This window comes from Corvus cornix, chromosome 1 (assembly GCF_000738735.6).
Source record: "Corvus cornix cornix isolate S_Up_H32 chromosome 1, ASM73873v5, whole genome shotgun sequence".
Lineage (NCBI taxonomy): Eukaryota > Metazoa > Chordata > Aves > Passeriformes > Corvidae > Corvus > Corvus cornix.
In genome coordinates, this window is record NC_046332.1 from 52,163,694 (window position 1) to 52,184,039 (window position 20,346).

Here is a 20,346-nt window from a genome sequence, read left to right on the forward strand (position 1 = left end):
AGGTTGCAGTACACTTTTCTGTTACTACTCCTAAGTTGACCGGGGCTTAGGATGTGTCATGACCCTCAGATTTAACACTTTGTCTGAGTAGGCTTTAAATGAAAGTAGTTTTCCTATGGGCTGATACATGTGAAGCACTACTGTAAAGGTATAAACCAGAAGAAAAGTCCCCTATGTGACAGTAACGAAGCTGGTTGAGCTAAGCCCGTTATTCTGTGAGCTGAAGAAATGAACCTTGCTTCAATCCAGCTGGAGCCTCTTGGGAGAAGTTGTCTGGCGCCACAAAACAAATTAGTAAGGAGAGACCTGAAAACTATTAAGTTTATTTTAAGAATGTGTTGTCAGAGATCTAATAAATTTACTTGTTGCTGCAGGCCATGCATGTATGAAGCCTTAACTAATCCAGGTGGTGTTTGTTTCCTTCAGAGGGAGGTGCAGGGTGTGGATCTTTAGGAAAAAGGTGTTGTGCTTTAGGTAATGTGGGCATTGTTTAATGATAGACGTGACAGCTTGAGTGGTATGTTTGGGTTTTCTCTGTTAATACTCCCAAGGCAATTTAAATTAATTTTCTCATGCAAAGTTAGTTAGTGACTACACAAAGTGCTAATTCATTTAATGACAGCATGGAAATAACTTTATAGTAAAAGAATAGTTCTTCTAAACTGAATAGATTTCTTTCATTGCTATGTTTGAATATTACAAAGATTACTTTTAAAGTGATTAAATTTACAAGTTTACCATATTGCAGTTCAGGACCAGTTGTGTCTTTGAGTTTTCTCAGGAGCCTCCTTTATCAAGAAGACAACTCAACTGGGTTTTAGTTAGCCATACAGACTGGTGGGTTGAACACACTCCCGTTACATTCAATGGAGTGGGTCAGATCATTCCAGAGGGTGATCCAGCTGTTCATATCAGATGTACCTGCAGTTCCTGAAGGTGTAGTTCTTTCATTATGCCTAGACAGCGAGTTTAAATGAAACATACAGTTTTATAGAATAACATTACATTATATGAATCCTACCTTTAAAGGAGGATCTCTTGGAGGATCTCTATGGCAGATCACTTGTCTTCATCTGTTGTGGAACAGGAGCCAGTTGGTTATGTTCCCGTGCTCTGGGACCCAAGCAAAAACATACTGTGTTTTGCCAGGAGTGGTTATTCACTGGAAATATTGAACGTGTCGACTCAGAGTTCTTTTCTGCTCAGAAGCAGTGGTCATACAGCACAGTATCCAAAACCAGCAAGTGGATCTTTTGGATTCCCTAGAAGTCGGTTACAAACTAAGTACTTAGTATCCGTAAAGGCTTTCAAACATACACAGTGCTCCAGCATCTTTTTTGGTGATTCAGATTGGGTTGCTCTTTATCCACTTTGCTCTTTCCTTTGAAAACTCAGTCTCTTGGTGCAGCCAATAGAGTGACCGTATCCTGACTCTTGGTGAACTAATTTGTACAGAGCTGATTTCTACTGAAATTATTTTAAGGCTATGAAATGAAGTGGCTGAAGAGCCGGTGCATATTTGCTTCCACAGTTTTTGTTAATGAAAATCAGGTTAGTCTCTTAATCAGAATCCAGTAAATCTCCTGCGGGAGGACTGGGCGTGAACTTGAATTGGGAATTCCTTAAATTGACCCAGCATGGATCTGCAGACTGCACTTGGAGGCATCCTTAGGGACGCTTAGTTGAATTTTATGAGGATCCAGATTTAATACACACTAGCTAACCTTGACATTCATGTCTAGTCTCTCACTTCGCCTTCCTTTTTGTAACAAAGCAGCTACATGGTATTCCTCAGATACTTCTTCTGCTACGTGACTTCAGGAATTTGCTTATTCCGAGCCCTGGCAAATGTGACCCTTCCAACTTGTTTCTTGGGGGTAGACATAAAACAGAAGAAAAAAAGAGTTACAAAAACTACTGAAAGATGGAAATTGTCTGCAGTTCACTGGATACCAGCAATTATACTCCAGGCAAGCTAAGTCCACAATGTTGGGAAATGTGTGTTTTCTCATGAGAAGTCAGAGAAAGCATTGTTTTAGTCCCTAATCACTAGGGGCTAGTTTAGGGGGTTCTTTTTGGCTGTTCTGCAAATATATTGAGTTACAGTGGCAGATAGAGTGCAGGAGGGTGCAGAGTTCAGCAAGCTGTTTTAGTGATTGGGTCTATTTTAGTATACTTGAAAGACACTTACAAAGGTGAAGCATTTTAAAGATTTTCTAATGGAGTAAAATCATTAGGTTATCTTATGCATTGTTAAAGTAAATTCAAAACTTTCTAGTGGCATATGTTTTATGCTGGGTTTACTTAGGCATTTCACTTCTGCTATTTTCGTATGAAGTTATGGCAGTTTTGCAGGATATTCGCTTTCTGATGGTCAAGCAGTTGACTGACCAGGTCCTCTTCCCCCTCCTCTTTTATTCATGTTGTGTAACCGAAACTGGTTTTCCCAGATGACTTGATCTTTTTAGGAATTTCTTGTTTGATGACCTCTGTAAAAATAATATATCACTGTTTTCTAACAGGCAAACAGTTTCCAGGACTTCTATAAAGACCAGTTCCAGGTTACATCTATCTTTGACTTGTCATATGCAGGCAAACCTTTTCAGAGGGTTTTGTCCTCAAAAGTCTCAGTCAGTCATGAAGTCACTTTGTGATTCACCTTACTCTAGATCCTTACCTTCAGCTCCTTACAAAGTTTTTAAATGTGTCTCACAACTCTTGCCATCTCATTTCTCATTAATATCTCACTGCATCACATCCTTCCTAGCATCTTCTGATTTAGCACTGCTGCACTCAGATCTGTGGCAAGATTCAGGAAACAAGTTTTCATGCCTCACTTTAGCAGCATCTTGCCAACCACATCTCATTGACGCAAAGTTACTTTGGATCTACCTTGTTCTAACACTGCCCTCCTTTTTGTGTAGTTTTAAAAGTAATGGCTTCCCTCTCCGGACTTCTGATGTATTTGTATTGCCAGTACTTATTTGGGAGAGGAATAAAAGCAAAACTGTCATTGGAGTATAGTAGCTTAATGATTTGCCTAGCAGCTAAATGTCTGACTGTGCCTGAGGGCAGTGCTTGGGAGCAGTGCACAGTCCATCTGCTGATAGAAATATTATTGTAAGGCAGATACTTATTTTAATAGTGAACCAAATTAAAGTGGCGTGTACAATTTTATTTCTGCGATTTTATAATTTCTAAAAGCTATATTTTTAATATTCTTTACAGACATTATGTTGTGTGGTGCTTGGCTCTACTATGTTGTAGCAGTTTCACCCAGATCAGGCATGGGGGAATTCATCTTACCCAGCATTAGATGGCTGTCAAAAATGTGTACAATGTAAAGCATCACAACAGGAGTTTTTAAAAGCTGATGAGGAAAAATGCACATATTTTTGCATATTTTGGGGCAAAGCTAATCTCATTCAAAAATAGATGCCTAAATTAAGTCATAGCCTTACAAAATGCCTCTTTCCTGGGTTTAGCTATAAAGAAAGTTTAGGATTTCTATCCCCAGAATAAATTTCTGAAATTAGGCAAGGTGTATCATATGCCTCCTGCTCTGTTTTCTCAGAGGTCTGTAATAATAATAATAATAATAATAATAATAATAACAATAATAGTAGTAGTAGTGGTAGTAGCTAATAATAAGAAGAACAGCGGTTTTATTCTTTGGGACAGTGGACTGTGAAATGGCTTGTATAAATAAGAAAACATGTCTTCTGAACATGAAAAAAAAGCACAAAGTGAAGACAAATATTCTGAAATACCTATATTCTTTTCTTAAAATTTTAAATCTGATGGGTTTGGTATTGCGCATTCTAAAAGGTGAACATTATATATTTCAGGGACAGAAGTAACTCAGTAAAAATGGAGGCTTACTGTAACCCCCCTCTAATACTTTTTTGTTTGGTTGTTGGGGTTTTTTTATTCTAAGAAAAAAAAATAGAAAGAAAGAGCTGAAAGCAAGAAAAATAGGTGAAATGAAGACAATACTAAATCTTTTGTACTGTCTTTCTTGTGCTTTTTTTCTTCCTAAATTTCATTCATAAGATACCTGTATATAAGATGTAGACTGTGTGCCTTTGCCCACAGCACATTTAACTTTAAGTTCTTTGGATAAAAGAACAAATTATGCCAGATTTTCTTTTGTTTTCTATCCTCTAGTTAGAATACTTTTGTCTAAAAGGATGCAAACTCTGCTAGAAAATTTTCCTTTACCTGGGCAGTTTCAAATATCTGACATTGTCATTTCTAGTAAGCTCATGCAGCAGTATTTCTTCTCACTAGTGGTACTAATAGGTTCTCTCTCCTCTAATAGACAGTAAATTTCCATTCTTTTTATATCTCAGAAACTTTTATCCTTCTGTTAAATTATGGTCAAATTGGGCAGTGTGTTCAAAATGGCACATAAATGGCTTTTCTCACTGGATTAGAGAACAAGATGTATTCTGCTATGTTTGTCCCCAGAACTAATGGGAAGACATAACATATGGCTTACCTAATGTGAGTGCTGTTGTAGTTACTGTAACACTATAGCTGCTGGCTCTCTGCGGTGCTCATTAGTTTTTGATATGTGTGTTTGTAGCCTTCCCCTTTGTCAGTAACAATAGAGATCAAAAGAGCAGAAAGGGGCAGGGTGAGGAGTGCAGGGAGATACTCCAGTAACCATTTCCCTCCTTTCGTTTACACAGTACCTTTGCCTCCATGTGAGATTGCACAACTACAGTTCCTGGATTTTTCTAGTAGGCAGGTCAATAAAGAAACATAGAGGCTTATCTCTGAGGCAGAGTGAAAGCATATGGAGTGGCTGCCTCATTTTTCAAGAATGGAAGAAACTGGAAGGGATAAACCAGCCTTCATTTGTCTCTTCCTCTAGTAATTAAGCCATGAATTAATTTAAATACTTAGATATGTCTCTCTGCTGTTCAGAGGAATTACTTTATTCACTGACTTGTGTGCAGAAGTGTTGATTTCTAAAGGAAATTTCTTGCACCTTTAAGATAGCTGTTACCTGAACAAACCTTGTTCTGTAGCAGCACCTTGTGGGAAGGAAATCAGACTACAGTCTCCCACACAGGCCAGCATTCCCAGAAGACAGGTGCTGAGTGAGCACCTGCCATCAAAGAGCTGAACAGCTTATTTTATTGTTGCTATAGAACTTAGAGGAGTCTAGAGTAAGAAAAAACACATCCATTAGGATGATACACAGAAGGCATCCCAAATACATTCTTATTAATTCTTGATCTTCTTCTCTTGAGAAATAAGAAAATTAGGGTACTATGTCTGTATGCATCTAAGATAAAATTTGCTCCTATGTACAGCAAATGTATTATGGCTGAGTTCTTCACCTGTTATTTCTTAGTTTTAAATCTTTAAAACCTTTGGATTGTGATGTCCAGATAGATACACATCTTACCCAGGATACAAGATTGTATTAAGCTCAAAAGACAAAGTAATCTTTAACAAAAAAGAAAGGTTATAATTATGTCTTTATAACTTTGTTTTGCAGGAGGCAATAAGCTGAAGAATCAACATTTTCGCCTAAACTGGGCATGGATCTCCTTAGAAAAGGAGTATTACTTAGTAAATGAAGACTCCAAGTATCTTGATGTTGTTCTTAAACGGAGAGGTTACCTGGGAGAAACCTCTTTTATAAGTAAGTTCACTTCTAACCTTACAGTTGCTTCTATAAATCACTGCCCCACCAGTTGATATAATGTATCAATAGAACGGGATCGTATTATAGTTGTTTCATGCTAAGCAAACTATATTCAAAGGCATATGTTTATTTATTAAAGAGTGTATCTTTTATTATGCTATGCGTATGATTTCTTCAGTTATATAGAGAAATCTTCCCTTTTGCGGTTCTTTTTTGTCCTCTGCAATTAATTTTTGAACAAACAACCCAAGACACCGTCCTTCTTTCTTTGATTTGATTGATACCACTGTTTATTTGTTTCACAGAATACAGTTCCTGCCCAGATCTTCTTTTCCCTGAATTGAAAAAATACAGTTGTAGCAACCAGAAGGACAACAATAAACATATATCATTTTCCAGGAAGGCTATTGTGAGCTGGTCTGACCAGCAGCTACAAGCATTAGGCTCGTTTTCTTCACTCAGTGTTGGCAGTCAACTGAGGCTGATACAGGAGGTGTTGAAAACTGTTTGCAGTGTCTGGGGAGTGAAACAGTGAAAAAAAGGTTGTGTTATCACATTCTGCAACCTCACACCTGTTTCTAGCTTCTGGATCTGTTCCCATCTTCTGATGCATTTGCACCAAGGAACATTATCCTTGTGCAATTTCACATTGAAACCCATGGTGAGCTTATACTGCTTAGATGAAACACTCAATTTAAAGCTGTTTTTGCAGAGATATGTAAGCATTTGCCTGTCAAGTTTCTGATTAGAGCTTTTTCTGATTAAAAGTCTGAGTTTCAGGTAGTGAGATGCAGTTGGGACACCTATTTTGGCATGAGATTTAGGGGATATAGACCTTAACTAACAGGATGTAACTGAAAAGACTGTTTTGAGCAGTGAACTAACTTTGATAATATATTCCTTTTAAAGAAAGAAAACTAATGGAAGAGATAAATTAAATACATCGTTAAGGATGTATGGTTTAAATTAATTACTATACTGAATTACAGATACTGATGTGGCTTCTGATGCTTCAGATAAAGTGTTTACAAAATTTTCCACCTATGGATTCAAGGTCAGTTTCAGAATTGAGCTGACTGAAAATTCAGCAAAACCAGATTAACTTGCCTCCGATTACCTTAATCCTGCAAATGGAATTGCAGAATTGGAAAGAGCATAAAAGATACTGGTCAAGATGATTACTGGCCTTTCTGGTCCATATGCAGTGCCAAAGTGGCTGAAGGTTTATAGGTTATATAAAATATTGGCTTTGACTTAGGATGAGGCAGAAAGAGAGAAAAGCAAGGTTTGTAGGGAAAGGTGATGTGTTTCAATACATTAAATAGTGCAGCTGGAAGAAACAATCAGAGAAGGGAGAAGTTTTAAGTTTTTTTTCTGAAAACCTGAGAAAAGACTTTAAGACTTCAGTGGTACTGTGGGATTTAAAGAAGGCCAAATGCATGAGTTGGAGACAGTTCTGAAATACTGTCTCATTTCCATGAGGGTTTGTCAGACAGCCTTAAACTGTGAGTGAAATGCCTGTGAAAACCTGTTTTAGAGCAGTCTGAATCTGAGGGTGGAAGGCCTGTGCCACCTCTGTGGATTGAGTTGTTTGAATTTTATCCCATGGACTTGCAGCTTCAACTTCACCTGAACTTAATGATTGTCATTATGCAAACACTGAAATAAGAAGTAATAGCTTTTTAAAATGCTTACAGCGATGGCAATGAGAGCAATGGTTCAGGTTTTGCATCTTCTTTCATTTTTATTCTGTACATTTTCCTTTGTGTCATTGTGTTTTCCTTAGCTTTCTCTTTAAAGACTGAACTTTCCAGGGGTGTTTTTATTTTTTCTAAGAAAAATAAGTATTTTCTAGGGTTTTGAGCAGGAGGTTACTTAGATGTTCTGGAAAAGAAGATAACCCAGAGGGCTAAAAGGAGAGAGAAAAGTCTGTTGTCCCTTTTGGACATCCGTAATTGAATTATCGGGAAATGGAAACTTGATTGTAACTTAGGAGAATGTAGTGGTTTTCCACCTCTGTGTGTGATACCCAATATAAAACTGATTTAGCTTGAATGTTCCCAGGCTGTGAAAAGTATATTTTTCTACATGTTTTTTAAAGATGACACAATGGGAGAAATATTACCAGTGATGTTTTCAATGACCTGAATTTCTGATTTTAACAGGTATTAGCACCAAAGATGGAACTGCCAAGAAAGATAAAGACTTCAGAGGAAAAGCCCAGAAGCAAGTGCAGTTTAATCCTGGTCAAACCTTAGCCACATGGCGAGTACGGATTTTGACTGATGGTGAACATGAACATTCTGAGTCCTTTCAAATTGTTCTTTCTGAGCCAGTCATGGCAATTCTGGAATTTCCTGCTGCGTCCACAGTGGAAATTATTGACCCAGGAGATGGTGAGAACCTTTCCAGAACTGTACTGGCAATATATGCTATACCAAAAGATAAACTGAAGGACAAATACTGTGAATAACACTGGATACTAAAGGTTACCTGTCCTCAGAATATTTCTGAAGACAGATTTTGGCATCAGGTAGCCATTTTTCCTCTATCATTTTAAGTGCTTGATGAATAGCTAACTCAGGTAGCATGTTTTTATGAAATACCTGCATTTTTTTGTGATATGTTATTTCTAGGGGGGTTGTTTGTTTTCATTTTAGGCATAACATGTTATGTGTTTGCAAACAGGACGTAGCTGCAGAGTTGGCTGGAGGCTGACTTGATTTACTCTTCCATGAAAATTGATGTGGGAGAGGATGGTACAGGAAAATCTAGGCTGCTTGCTCCCAACAAGTTTGGGTCTTGGAGCAAACTATTTGCATCAGTCAGGCCTTAATATCAAGCTGAGAAGCTCAGTAAGTGTAATGGTCATTAGACCAAGTGTAGTTCACGCTGTGTCAAGAACAAATAAAATTATGGGTGAATATAAACAAAGAAATAAACTGATTTTAAAAAGATTTAAGAAAGAAGAGCTAGAGCATGCTCTGGTTGCTTTGTATCTTTTCAGCTGCATTCAGACACTTGAACCCATGGGCTGTGGTCACACAGAACTGTCCTTAAGAAATCTTTTAAGTCCTGGATGACCGTAACGGCTTGAATTATATAGTCTTCCCTAACGAACTTTTGAAGAGTGTTGAGCATGGAAATTCTCACAGGTGTCTTAGTTCCTAGTTACAAATACAAGTTAAACCAGAGCTTATCTCACATCCATATTTAGTCACTAAGAAAAATAGTGCTTAACTTTAAAAGCAGCATGTATGAGACACAGAAATAACTTGAAAATGTGTTAATTCCTTTATCTTTTCTATGATCAGTAAGATAGCAGAATTCAAGGTAATTAGCAAAGTCTTCTTTTTGCCAACAACAGTATTTTATATTTCTTACACTAAGATAAAATTTTTACAGTCCCAGAGAATTCGTAGTAATTATACATAAAGTGACATTGCATAGGAGAAAATCAAATGCACGGCTGCAAATCAAAGGATATCTACAGGAAAACTAGAGAGAGAACTTTGAGGGGGAGGACTGTGTTTCCTAACAGTGTTTTGAAGCTGAGGGTTTACCAAGCTCACTGAATAGGAACCATCAAAAGTTTTATTCTGCTTCCAGTGAAAAATTCATTGATTTGAATGGTGTCGTTCTAGGATCAAAATAGTGAGCTTGTTCAGAAGGCTGTACCAGCCTCTTGGCGTATGGGACATTAGTTAATGTTTTATTCCAAATATAGATTGCATGGGGATGTGGTTTTTTTATACTAGCTGCGATGGTGTAGCTCATTCTCCTCCAAGCTTTTATGTTGTTCATAAGGTCTGTTAAACTTTTATAGTGCCATTTTACTTGTAGTTGAATAATTATGAGAAAGAAAGAGAGAGAGAGAGGAAACCGAATAAATCAGATTCCTGCATGTTTTGGAACATTAGAGTTTTTCATTTTGCCAACTAAATTCTAAAGGGAGAAATAGAAGGAAAGAAATGTTGGGGGCTTTTTTTAGGGCTGCCTTTTGCTTTACTTTAAAATGAAAAAGTAGGGATCTGATATTTTTCACATTGAATTTTTGTCTTGCCAGAATAGTGAGTAGTCTAGATCTTATCAAACCTGAATTACAGCATTTTTAAGGCAGGCTTTTGACCTTAAGTCATGCTAGTAGTAGTTGGAGAAATAAAACCTGGAACATGTTTTCAAAGAAGCCACCTGACAGTTTTCAGAACACTGTTTGCCCAAGTACTGTGAAGTGATGAAAAATTTGCTTTGTGCAGTCAGCTGATACCACTTAATTTGATATTACACGGAATTATATTCTGTTTAGGTTGCAGTCACACTAATGAAACTGTAAAGGTGGTTTATAATTATGTGCATAGCCACCTTTTGTTCTTGAGTTTTTGAGAGAACAAGAACAAAATTGTCCTGAATCCCAGTAACAGCATAAAACCCATCAATCTGATTGTATGAGTATAAAATAATGAAAGAGTTCAGAATATATCTTGGTCAGTTTTTTTCCCAGAAAAATGGTCTGATATTCCTTGGTATGATACATTTTAGTGTGAGATTGCTCCTCAGACTTCACTGGCTGTATTGGCTGGGTCTTCTTTGAGTAAAACAGGAGTGTAACCAACTCAAATCAAATGTTCACGTCAGAGGAAGATGTCAAGAGCTCAGCCTTGCTCCTCAGTGCCAAATGATTTTCATGGTTATCTTGATGCAGTAAGTTAAAGAATGGCCTTGGTGAATCACAACCTGTGTGTGAGCTATGCTATTGATACTTCTGTAGTTAATAATTAAATACCATGGAAATAATAAAAAGATAGACTTTGTGAACAAATTCTCCAAACACTGTCTTGCACCATTAACCCTAGATAAACAAATCAGTCACGTTAGAGACCACTTAATAAGGACTTCTGAATACAGACCTAATGATCTGATTTTCTTTTCCATTTCTGAAATACTAAGAAACTCTACTTCTCTCGCCCTCCAGGTTTTACTTAAAATTTAGTGGCATTGCCAATAAATGCAAGTTACTTGTTGCACTTTAGAATATTCAAAAATGCTCTTAGCTAATGTACAGGTGACTTTATGAGCTTCTTTTCTTTTCAGAATCAACAGTCTTTATTCCTCAGTCCACCTATAGTATTGAAGAAGATGTTGGTGAGTTATTTATACCAGTCAGAAGAAGTGGAGATGTGAGTCAGGAACTGATGGTCATCTGCTACACACAACAAGGTAGTAGAATCTACTATAGAATAAAAAAATAGCAAGAGTAGAAAAGAGACAGAAATTTTAAAATACTTATTCCATCTATTTTATAATAAAATTGTTTATAACTCTGTTAATTACCTTTTCATCTAAATGTCTTCAGTCTCAACTGGAAATGTATACATCTCTGCAATCTGTCTAAGAGTATTACTGAACAGTTTAAAAATCATCATGGAGAGGTGAAGAGGATCTGTGTTCTTTGTATGCAGCCCCATATATCTGAAAGTGATGAGAACTGAAAGCACTGCAGTGATTGCCCAGGCTATCCTTGACTTGTTTGTATCTTGAAAAAAATTATACAAAATAATATTGCTTAATTGCCATACTTCTCCTTCATCTGCCTTTCAGTCTCTTACTAATTATATGTGTGCAGGGCATGGGGTTTCTACACCTGTGGTTTTATTGTTATTTTTCATCTGGAGGGCTGAAGCAATATTTTATGTAAAGTGATCTGGAATCCAAATAGTTTGTTCTCATGAAATTCCGTCTGTTCTTTCACTGGTATCTTCCATACGGGTAAAATATACTAAGGGAGTTAACTGGTAATCCTCACAGGGGCTATTTTATCAGTGTGTCTCTTGTGGTAGACAGTATTCCTTCTGACTGAAAAGGTGCAAATTATTTGAAGAACCACACTCTTCCATTGTATCATATACAGAAGTAGCTTGTCCATGGATCTCAGAAGCGGGTCCATGGACCTCTGACCTTGTCCACAGCCCATCTTATCACCAAAAAGTAAATAGAAATTAAAAGACAATGAAAATAAAATCCGCCTCTGTGAGGAGATCCTTATAACCATGGTATGTATAGTGGCTGTTTTTCTTTTTTGGCACAGGAACAGCATCTGGCACTGCCCCAACCTCTGTACTTTCCTACTCTGACTACATATCCAGGCCAGAGGATCACAACAGCGTTCTACGTTTTGACAAAGACGAACGTGAAAAAATGTGTCGGATCGTCATCATAGATGATTCCTTGTATGAAGAGGCTGAGACCTTTGATGTGTTTCTGAGCATGCCCATGGGTGGAAAAATTGGTGCAGAATTCCCAAGCACTCGCATTACCATTGTGCCTGACAAGGATGATGGTAAGGTATCATATAATTGAAATGATATTCCCAGTTCAGGGCAGAAACTACAAATAACATCACATTCAAACCCACATGTAGAAAATGGGGTTTGTTTTCCTTCCTGGTGGTTAAAACACATGCTACTTCCATCTTGAGATTAGAAAATACTATTGGAAGGCTATGTAGGTTTTTGAAAGTGGTTAGTATTGCTATTTTGTTGTTTGAGGAAATCACATGAGCAGTGATTCAGAGCAAGTAGCTGCAACTTTCCCTTCTGTCACATTAACAGACATAATCCAAGATGTCGCCTTGCATGGGCAGCCTTGTTTCTGTGATTCTGAGGCGGTGTCCACAAAGCCTTTGGGCCCACTCAATCATGCTGCAGAGGGTCCCATTGGAAGCCCTCATGGAACAGCAGCCATCTAGCAGCTCCTAAGAGGCAAGGCCTTGATTTGATGCTGCATTTAAATTTCTGCCTAGATGTGCCCATGTATGCTTCCTATGTCTTTTTAATAAAGTAAATATTCAAATGACTGTAATGTTGCTTTCAAAATAGTCTCAGTAAGGAAACGCTGACAGAATTATGGCATTTGTTCAACTGGTTAATAGCTCTGAGATACTGCTTTGAAAGGGACATGTCTGGTGGTGATTAGAAAAAGATGTGTGACTAAGGCTGAGTAGAATCAGCACACTGTATCACCAACTGCTTTCAAAACTACATGTATTATTGCTGCCTCAAGCCTCTCCTTTAATGCTTCAGCATTGGTGTGACAGCTCTTTTTCTAGGAGAAGTAGCATAAAAGCTTCCTGGTACAATTGCTCTCATTTATTCATGGAGTTAGGAACTGACATCTCAACTGTAAATTCTGTGATAGGACTACTGATAAGCTATTTTAGTCTTCTCTGTGAGGCCATAAACCATCTATTGTGACACTGTCATATTTCCGAAAGACTAATGGGAGGAATTACATGGTACAGCTTTGAAAGTCTGATGCCAAAACAGACCATTATTATCAGCACAGTGACTTCTCTCTAGGTAAGGATACAAAAGGCAGCTCTTAAAGGCAGGAAGTCCACACCTATCTAATTGCCTCATAAATACTCAGACTGCCTGAAACTTCTCACCTGTAATCCTGTGACAGAGGTGACTGTTTTCTCTGTGGAGCATTTGGATAATCATATAGTGTTAATGACTACAACAGGTTGAAAAAACATGTCATGTAAGGTAAGAGAACATATATTGAATGCAAGCCAGAATAGAAATCTTCATCTGACTTTGCTATTATAGCAAATACAAATTTATTCATTTAGGGGCTTCTACAACAGTTTGATTTGTATGAATAATTTTGGTGAATTCATGAACTTCAAAGTTTGTACGTAGCAGAGTATAGAATATTTGGAGAGTAGCTATTAAAAATATATATTCACTAAGAAGCTGATTACCCAAATTTTGAAGGTGTTCTGACTGCTTAAAATATATATGAAGAGTTTGGGATGGAGAGAATGATTCTCCAAGACATTATTAGTTAATATCAGAGATGAGCTGAAATTAGACCATCTAACTTCAATGGGGATCTCAGTGACTCCCAGTCACAACACAGTATAAAACTTAATATTTTATGAAACTTACACAAAATATTAGGGAAGTTAGTGAGAAATCTCCTTTAACACTGCCATTAGAAAGCAGAAGAAGTAATTTCGTTTGTGTACCACTGTTCAGTTTTAAGTTTCTGCATTTATAAGCACAAATTGCCTCAGTGCTATGGACTTTTATACACAAATTATTTTTAACGAAGACTAATCTTATGGGATTTAGTAAAAAGCTGGGGAAGTGTTTGGGAAATTAGAACAGAATATTTTCATTATGTAGCAACTGAAATAATCTATGTTGGTAGGAGTAAACAATATCTGGGATATTGAAAGATAAGAGGTCTTTAAAGGATAGATTTAGAATAATTTTGCAAACATTCACTTGTCTTTCTACATCCAAAATGTTGCATATGGGTATTTGAAATGATGTAACAGAACTCCTTTTTAGCTTTCTGTATCAGTGGAAGAACTCCCACAACGAATTCCAGAACATGCAAAAACTTACCAACAATTCACTTACCAGTAAAATTTCCTACCACATTCTTTTTAGTCTGCGTAAAAATATAAAGCATGGCAACAGAAAAGTCTTACGTGTTTTGTTTCATCTGAGATCTGTTGCACTGTCTGTTCTATAAAAAGCAGAGTACAGACTACCGAGTAGATAAATTGTAAGTTACACCTTGCATGTTTATTTATGCATTCACACACACATATGAATAAATATATACATGCACATGTTTATGTAACGTGTGAACAATTTAGCACCCTGGCAGTCATGATTGAAATTCTGCATAAATAAGCAAAGGATTTTAAGCAGCATTGGTTATTGTTGTTTGCAGTGTACAAAATTAATTTTAATAAGTTCAAACAGTGTGGTATGTGAAAGAAAAAGAATATTCTTTAGCTTTTAACAGTAAAATTTAATTAATAAAATGTCTAAGATAAGAGGTTGGTAGAAGCTTTAGCACAGATAAATAATAGCCTATCAGCTGTAGTAATGCTATAATGCTAAATTCTCTGGTCCACTTTATTCTCTACTTCACATCAACTGATATATTTTTTTCATTGTTTGTTTAAATTCATCTTCTACTTAACAGAGTTTCTTTGGACAAACGTCACAGTATGTCATTAAGTGATGTCTCCAAGTACTGTGACTGGATTAACATTATGCTTTGACTTCTTCAGGTCAAACAATAGAAAGAGCAAAGGTCAAAGTTTAATAATACTACGTGAGACCTTTCCTATGGAACTCAAGTCAGCACTAGCAACATCACCTTATCTCCTCTGGCATTCAATGCAAGTTAATTAGGAAACACTCACCTTCTGTACCTACCATCTAACTCTTTTATTTCTAGAGAATGCCCTTAGGGTCTAACTAAAATGTCATAGTTGCTGTATAATCATGACAATAAAAAAAAGTAAGAGGCATGCTCAACTTTCTAGTGAGCTACAGTGTATTCATTAAATTCCAGGCAACTGAAAAGTTTAATTGGGGATTATACAGATTTTGCTGCCAAAGCAAAATCTGGGAAAAAAATTGTAGTGTGCAGAACATGCGCTGGTATATATTTATATCTTGTGAATGGTGATTTTCAAATTGGTGCTGCTATTGGGACATTTCCTAATTTGAAAGGTACTTTTCCTGATAGGTACTGAAGTTAGATAGAAAAGAAGAAAAGGATTAGGTTAATGAAGTAAGCAGCAGAATAAGCTTCACATGGAAATCTTGTATTTGAAGTTACATATGCCACTACAGTTAAGGCACTAAAAAGTAAAAACATGATTTGTTTGAGTCAGACGTGATAGTTACTAATGGCAAACCATGGAAGAAAAGCATGCTGGGGAAAGACCTATGCAAATCATCCACTTCTGGGGTGGCACTAATCTCACTTGGTATTAGCCTCTATAACTTTAGACATCTGATTCAAAGAGGCTACACCAGGATTCTTCTATGGTTAATGAAAAGAGAGGTGTACTCCCAGGAAACATCCCATCCTAGGACAAGTATCTAAACTCTTGAGGTCAATCACCAGGGGTACCTGGTGCATCTGAATACACTGATTTATGAAAGTAGATATAAACCCTACTTCAGAAATTTAATTTGCCAGTCAATACAAGGTTGTAAGCACTACTGGGCATGAAGGAAGGACTTTTTTTCCAATTTTGTTTTAAAACCATATATACTATGAAATGCCATAAAACAACAAATGGATATATAGCTATCCTGCTTCATAAAACAATTATGGTTTCTACAGAAAAATCTGAAATAATCTGTTTGAAATCTAAAAAAAAAATGCTGAAGAGTATATGTATTCTAAATAGGTATTTAGAAGCTCAAGCATTTTCCATACTGATGTGAACTTAAGCTACCAAATCTAGCCAGAACTGATGGCGTGAACTACTTTATGCATCCTAGGGATTTCGAGGATGAAGAGAAAGGCCTGAAGAATTTGAGGTCAGTTGGTTGGTTCAGGACATATCTGTCCTGCATAGAGAGCACAGAGCTCAGCATAAAGCTCATTTGAAGGCGGCACTGTATATAATAGATAAATATTATTCACCTAGGAAAAGGAAGATGAGGTTAATGTGCACTTTTCATTCCCCTTGGAGAGAGGAATCCTGGAATTTAGTTTAAGACTCATGAAAACACTCAGACCCTAGTCTTCCATGGAAATGCCTTAATCCTCAGGCACTTAGCAACTAAGCTAGATCAGCCTGGAAGTGCCTTCTGTTTTTCCAACTGAAGTGGTGACTCTGAAATAATTTCATAGAGAGAAAAAATGAGATCTAAGTCTTTTGTTAGTATTCATCTGGGAATGAAGAGCCTGTAATTTGGTTCCATCACTAACAGTGTTGCTGTGTTGTGTGCAACAAGTCTGATACAAAATGCTTTAACAAGGTTTGAGTCAAAGCTCTGCTTTTTCGTAATCCCAATATTTTGACTGCTGCCCTAATTTAGATTCTTTTTTAGTTACTTGGGTTTTTTTGTTGTGGGCAAATTTAAAACTCTTGGTTTGTAATCACATTTGGAAATCTGAAGAGAAGAGGTGTGGTGAATGCAGAGCTGGAAGTTTGCACCTTTGTTTGCTGCACATTTTTTGTAAGAGGCTGTCTCCCCATGTGATTTTAATTCCATGCTACTGTATTTAGTGTTGCCATGAGAGCACACAGCCTTACATCCAGGCTGACAAACAGTCATCCTGCCTTAGTGGAATTGTTGAAGCCTCATGCTGATCACAGCAGGAAGTACATTAAATACATTTGTTCCACTTCGTTCGCATTAGATGGGCAAGAAGCTGCTCAAACTTCTTCTTGACATTTTTACATCAAGGCTGGGAAAGCAAAGGACTCAGGTTTATCTCAGAGGTTTGCTGACCATTATCTTTACACCTGCTCAACAGAATCACTCATACCAGCCACGTGATAGAGGGTAGCACTATCTGGGAATATTTTACAGACAAGTAAACTGGATTATGGTATCCTAATGCACAAAGGCAATGTTAGAGGTCAAACAAAACAGATTAATTATTTAGTCTTCTGGGGATTTCTTAAAACACTTGCTGTCACTTTTCTTACACTTAATTAAATTTTGAAAATCCTTAGACCGTGTTCTGGAAATTGGTAGCCACTAACACTTGTCCAGCTACCTCGGAGTAGCAAAGTACATATTAATATTTACTATCAATAGCCTGAAAAGTCAATGCTGCAATGTTACATTATAAATATACGCTTTGCATTGGCTCCTAGCAGGCAGACAGTTTGAACTAACTCTCAGTATGTGTACTGAGACAAATTTACAGCTTATGATAAATAATTATTTTATTAGTAACAGAGTTTATCAGAGGAACATCCTTATCTCACAAGGCTAGTTGGAATCTCCTTATTTCCATTGGTCTCCAACGCAGGCAGTCAGATGTGCCGTTCTCTCTTTGCCAGACCTTAAACTGAATGGGTGGTTGATTGATCTTGGTTGTCAACATCTGCTACTCTATTTGTCCAATTTTAATTACAATCTGAGCACTACAAGCAGAGCATGCGCACTGTTATGTTATGGACTGGAGTCATGGTTTGGCCAACTATCCATCACCACTCTCTGGAGATGGCTAAAATAGCGAACTAGTTCTTTTTTCTCTGTACATCCATCTCTGATTACTTTCTCCCTTTTATGTTTTACATTGCTTGTGAGTCTGATGCCTCTGGCACTTCTGTGTAGCTTTTAACTTCTTTTGTCCTCTCATTAAGTAAAATCTCTCTATATGACCCCTCCCCTTTCCCCAGTCTGTGGCAGGTGGCCAGGTTGGCAACTAATCAAGGGAAAGAGTGGATGACAGCCAGCTTATGATACATATTATACTCCCAGTTTTCTTTACTAATAGCTTCTTATTATCACCAGTTCAACAGAGTGAAAAATGTTCAATTTATGATGATAGCCTTAAAGATATGGGAAATTGCCTGTTTGCTGCCTATCACAGAAATAAATTAATGTCATACCTTGCAGTAGGACATTCTATAGGGTAACCAGGCACATTTATTACTTGCTCTCTTAGCATTATTTGTTCCTTCCAGTTTATTATGTGTGTGTGTCCCATTTTATAAGTGTGTGTGTATATATATGTGTGTGTGAACTACAGATGTTGGATTAATCTCATCTTTATTTAATAACTAGATATATAGTCCTACCTTATGATCTAGGCTCCTTTGATAGGTGAGGAGGCCAGAACATGACCTCCAGATCATACTTTGTCGCATCTATTTCAGATGGCCCTGTTACAGTAGGGGATGCAGCTGGTGGAGCACAAAGCTCTTCGGCCTTCACTGCTGCATGTTTTTAAATGGGTTGCTTACACATGCATTATTACACTTGTATGTGAATTGCAGTAATATTTCAAGGAGAGTGTTGAAATAGGGAAAACATTCAGTTTTATACTCAATGCACACAAAATAGCCGATAAGCAGGAGGCACAAGATTACATGAACTGTAGAAAAAATTATACCTTCTGTTAAATTTAGAATGAGTTTAATGAAGTGGTGTTCTTATGTGAACTGGTATTGCATCCCAGAGCCTAATGCATTATTGGTTTATGATAGTTCACTAAAGACTACATTGAACTGCTTTCTCTCTTCATACAATAGCATATTGTATTTTTATGGCATTGGTCTTTGCACTGTAGATCTTGCATTTGTTATACACTGCTTAGAAATGTAATGAATGCCTAGCAAACCATTCTAAATTAATCATTTGTTCATTGTTGGATATGGTTGTGGGAGTGACCTAGTGAGTGCTTTGTATGTTTTAAGATTTGGATAATCAAGTTGAGTAGAATGTCTTGGTGCATTCAGTTTTCCTAAGGCTTCTTCAATCCTCTTCCTTCCTCTGAATCTCCTCATTCTGAGACTTTGCCATTTTGCTCATAGTCTTTAGAGACCCAAGAGATACTGAACACTGTAACCACTGTAGCCCATTGGGCTTTAATGCCATTGATTCTTCTTTTGAACGTGTAAATGCTCAAAAGACTAACTCAGTTACTATCTCACTTCACTGTCAGGACACTCTTTTCTCTCTCACACAAATGGCATCAAAAGTCCAAGAGACAGAATTCAAGAAGTTTTAATGTACAGCAGAGCATATTTTCTTTTGTTAGAGCTCTGCTTTTGTGGTCTGACAAGTCTGGCTGTTGCTCTGTTTTCACTTCTGCTCTGTCTTCTCTGCCAACTCCTATCCTCAACAGTAGCTCTGGTAAAGGGTCTCTTGCATACTTTTCTTCTACAGCCTTGGTAAGCTAAATATGTTCTGATTGTATGTGGGCAGAAAAGCCTGTAAGAAATTGTTTCCATTGGTTAAGCACACTCATCATAACTAGCATTGTCACTGAATAGTAAAAGTGCAAAAATCAAAAGTTGGATCAGCCAGAAATGGCTACATACTGTATCTTTACCTAGCCTGATTTCTGAAATCTTGCTGAACTTCTCATACCATTTCTGTTTGTAGCCCTCATTTTTTATCTGATGTGTGTGAATCACTGACTGTAAGCTCCTTCAAGCTTGGTCTCCTTGTGAAAAACCTTGTGTGTGGTATATTTAAATGCTACTGCCAAGCCTTCCCATTTATCTGTCTGCCTGTGTTTCATCAGTTTGTTGAGAATTTGTTACTGATCCCATTTCCCATGCCTGTTATATAAAAATAATCTAATTCATTTTAAAAATAGAGCATGTAGAAGATTCTGAGTTGGTTTCATGCTCTGTGGGAGGTATAGGCAGTAGGAAAAAGGTATGTGAAATTCAGATGGTTGCTGCAGGCAATACAATGATGTTTGGGTGTGTCCCCAAATTCCAGTGTTTGTTTCTTCATCTGTTAGTCTTTGTATTTTTATTTCCATTGGTAAATGAGGCAATTACTTGATTATGGAATGGTTTAGGCAGATGATTGGAGCTTGATGTACTTACAGCAGAAAAAATATTTTGGCCCTGTCCTCAGACTTCACACAGGAAAAACTCCTCCAACACCCGTAATAGTTCCAGCGATATCAAGGTCTGTAGGTTATATCCTGAGGGTGCGTGGAAGAATCATAAAAATACTACTCTACTAATAAATGTTTTCAGGTATGTGTTAGTTCACCAATATATGAATTTGATGTTTTGGAAAGGTAGCAATGTTTCTTAGCAAACCAACAAAGGTAAATTAATTGCTTCAGGGGAAGGCCACTTAGGAGAATCAAACTCATAGATTAGCCTTTTTGCTAACATGCTATTTGTAGCTGGGAAACAATTTAAGACT

At 37.1% G+C, this 20,346-nt stretch overlaps 1 protein-coding gene across 1 annotated transcript in view; it reads left to right on the top strand.

Moving 5' to 3' along the window:
* The window catches only part of FREM2 (FRAS1 related extracellular matrix 2), a 119,744-nt gene that overhangs the window by 55,855 nt on the left and 43,543 nt on the right, over nt 1-20,346 (top strand). Inside the window, exons 3-6 of the mRNA XM_019286310.3 lie at nt 5,513-5,659; nt 7,828-8,058; nt 10,754-10,879; nt 11,748-11,999. Coding sequence (XP_019141855.3) covers nt 5,513-5,659; nt 7,828-8,058; nt 10,754-10,879; nt 11,748-11,999 — 756 coding nt within the window. The remainder of the gene's footprint in view (nt 1-5,512; nt 5,660-7,827; nt 8,059-10,753; nt 10,880-11,747; nt 12,000-20,346) is intronic.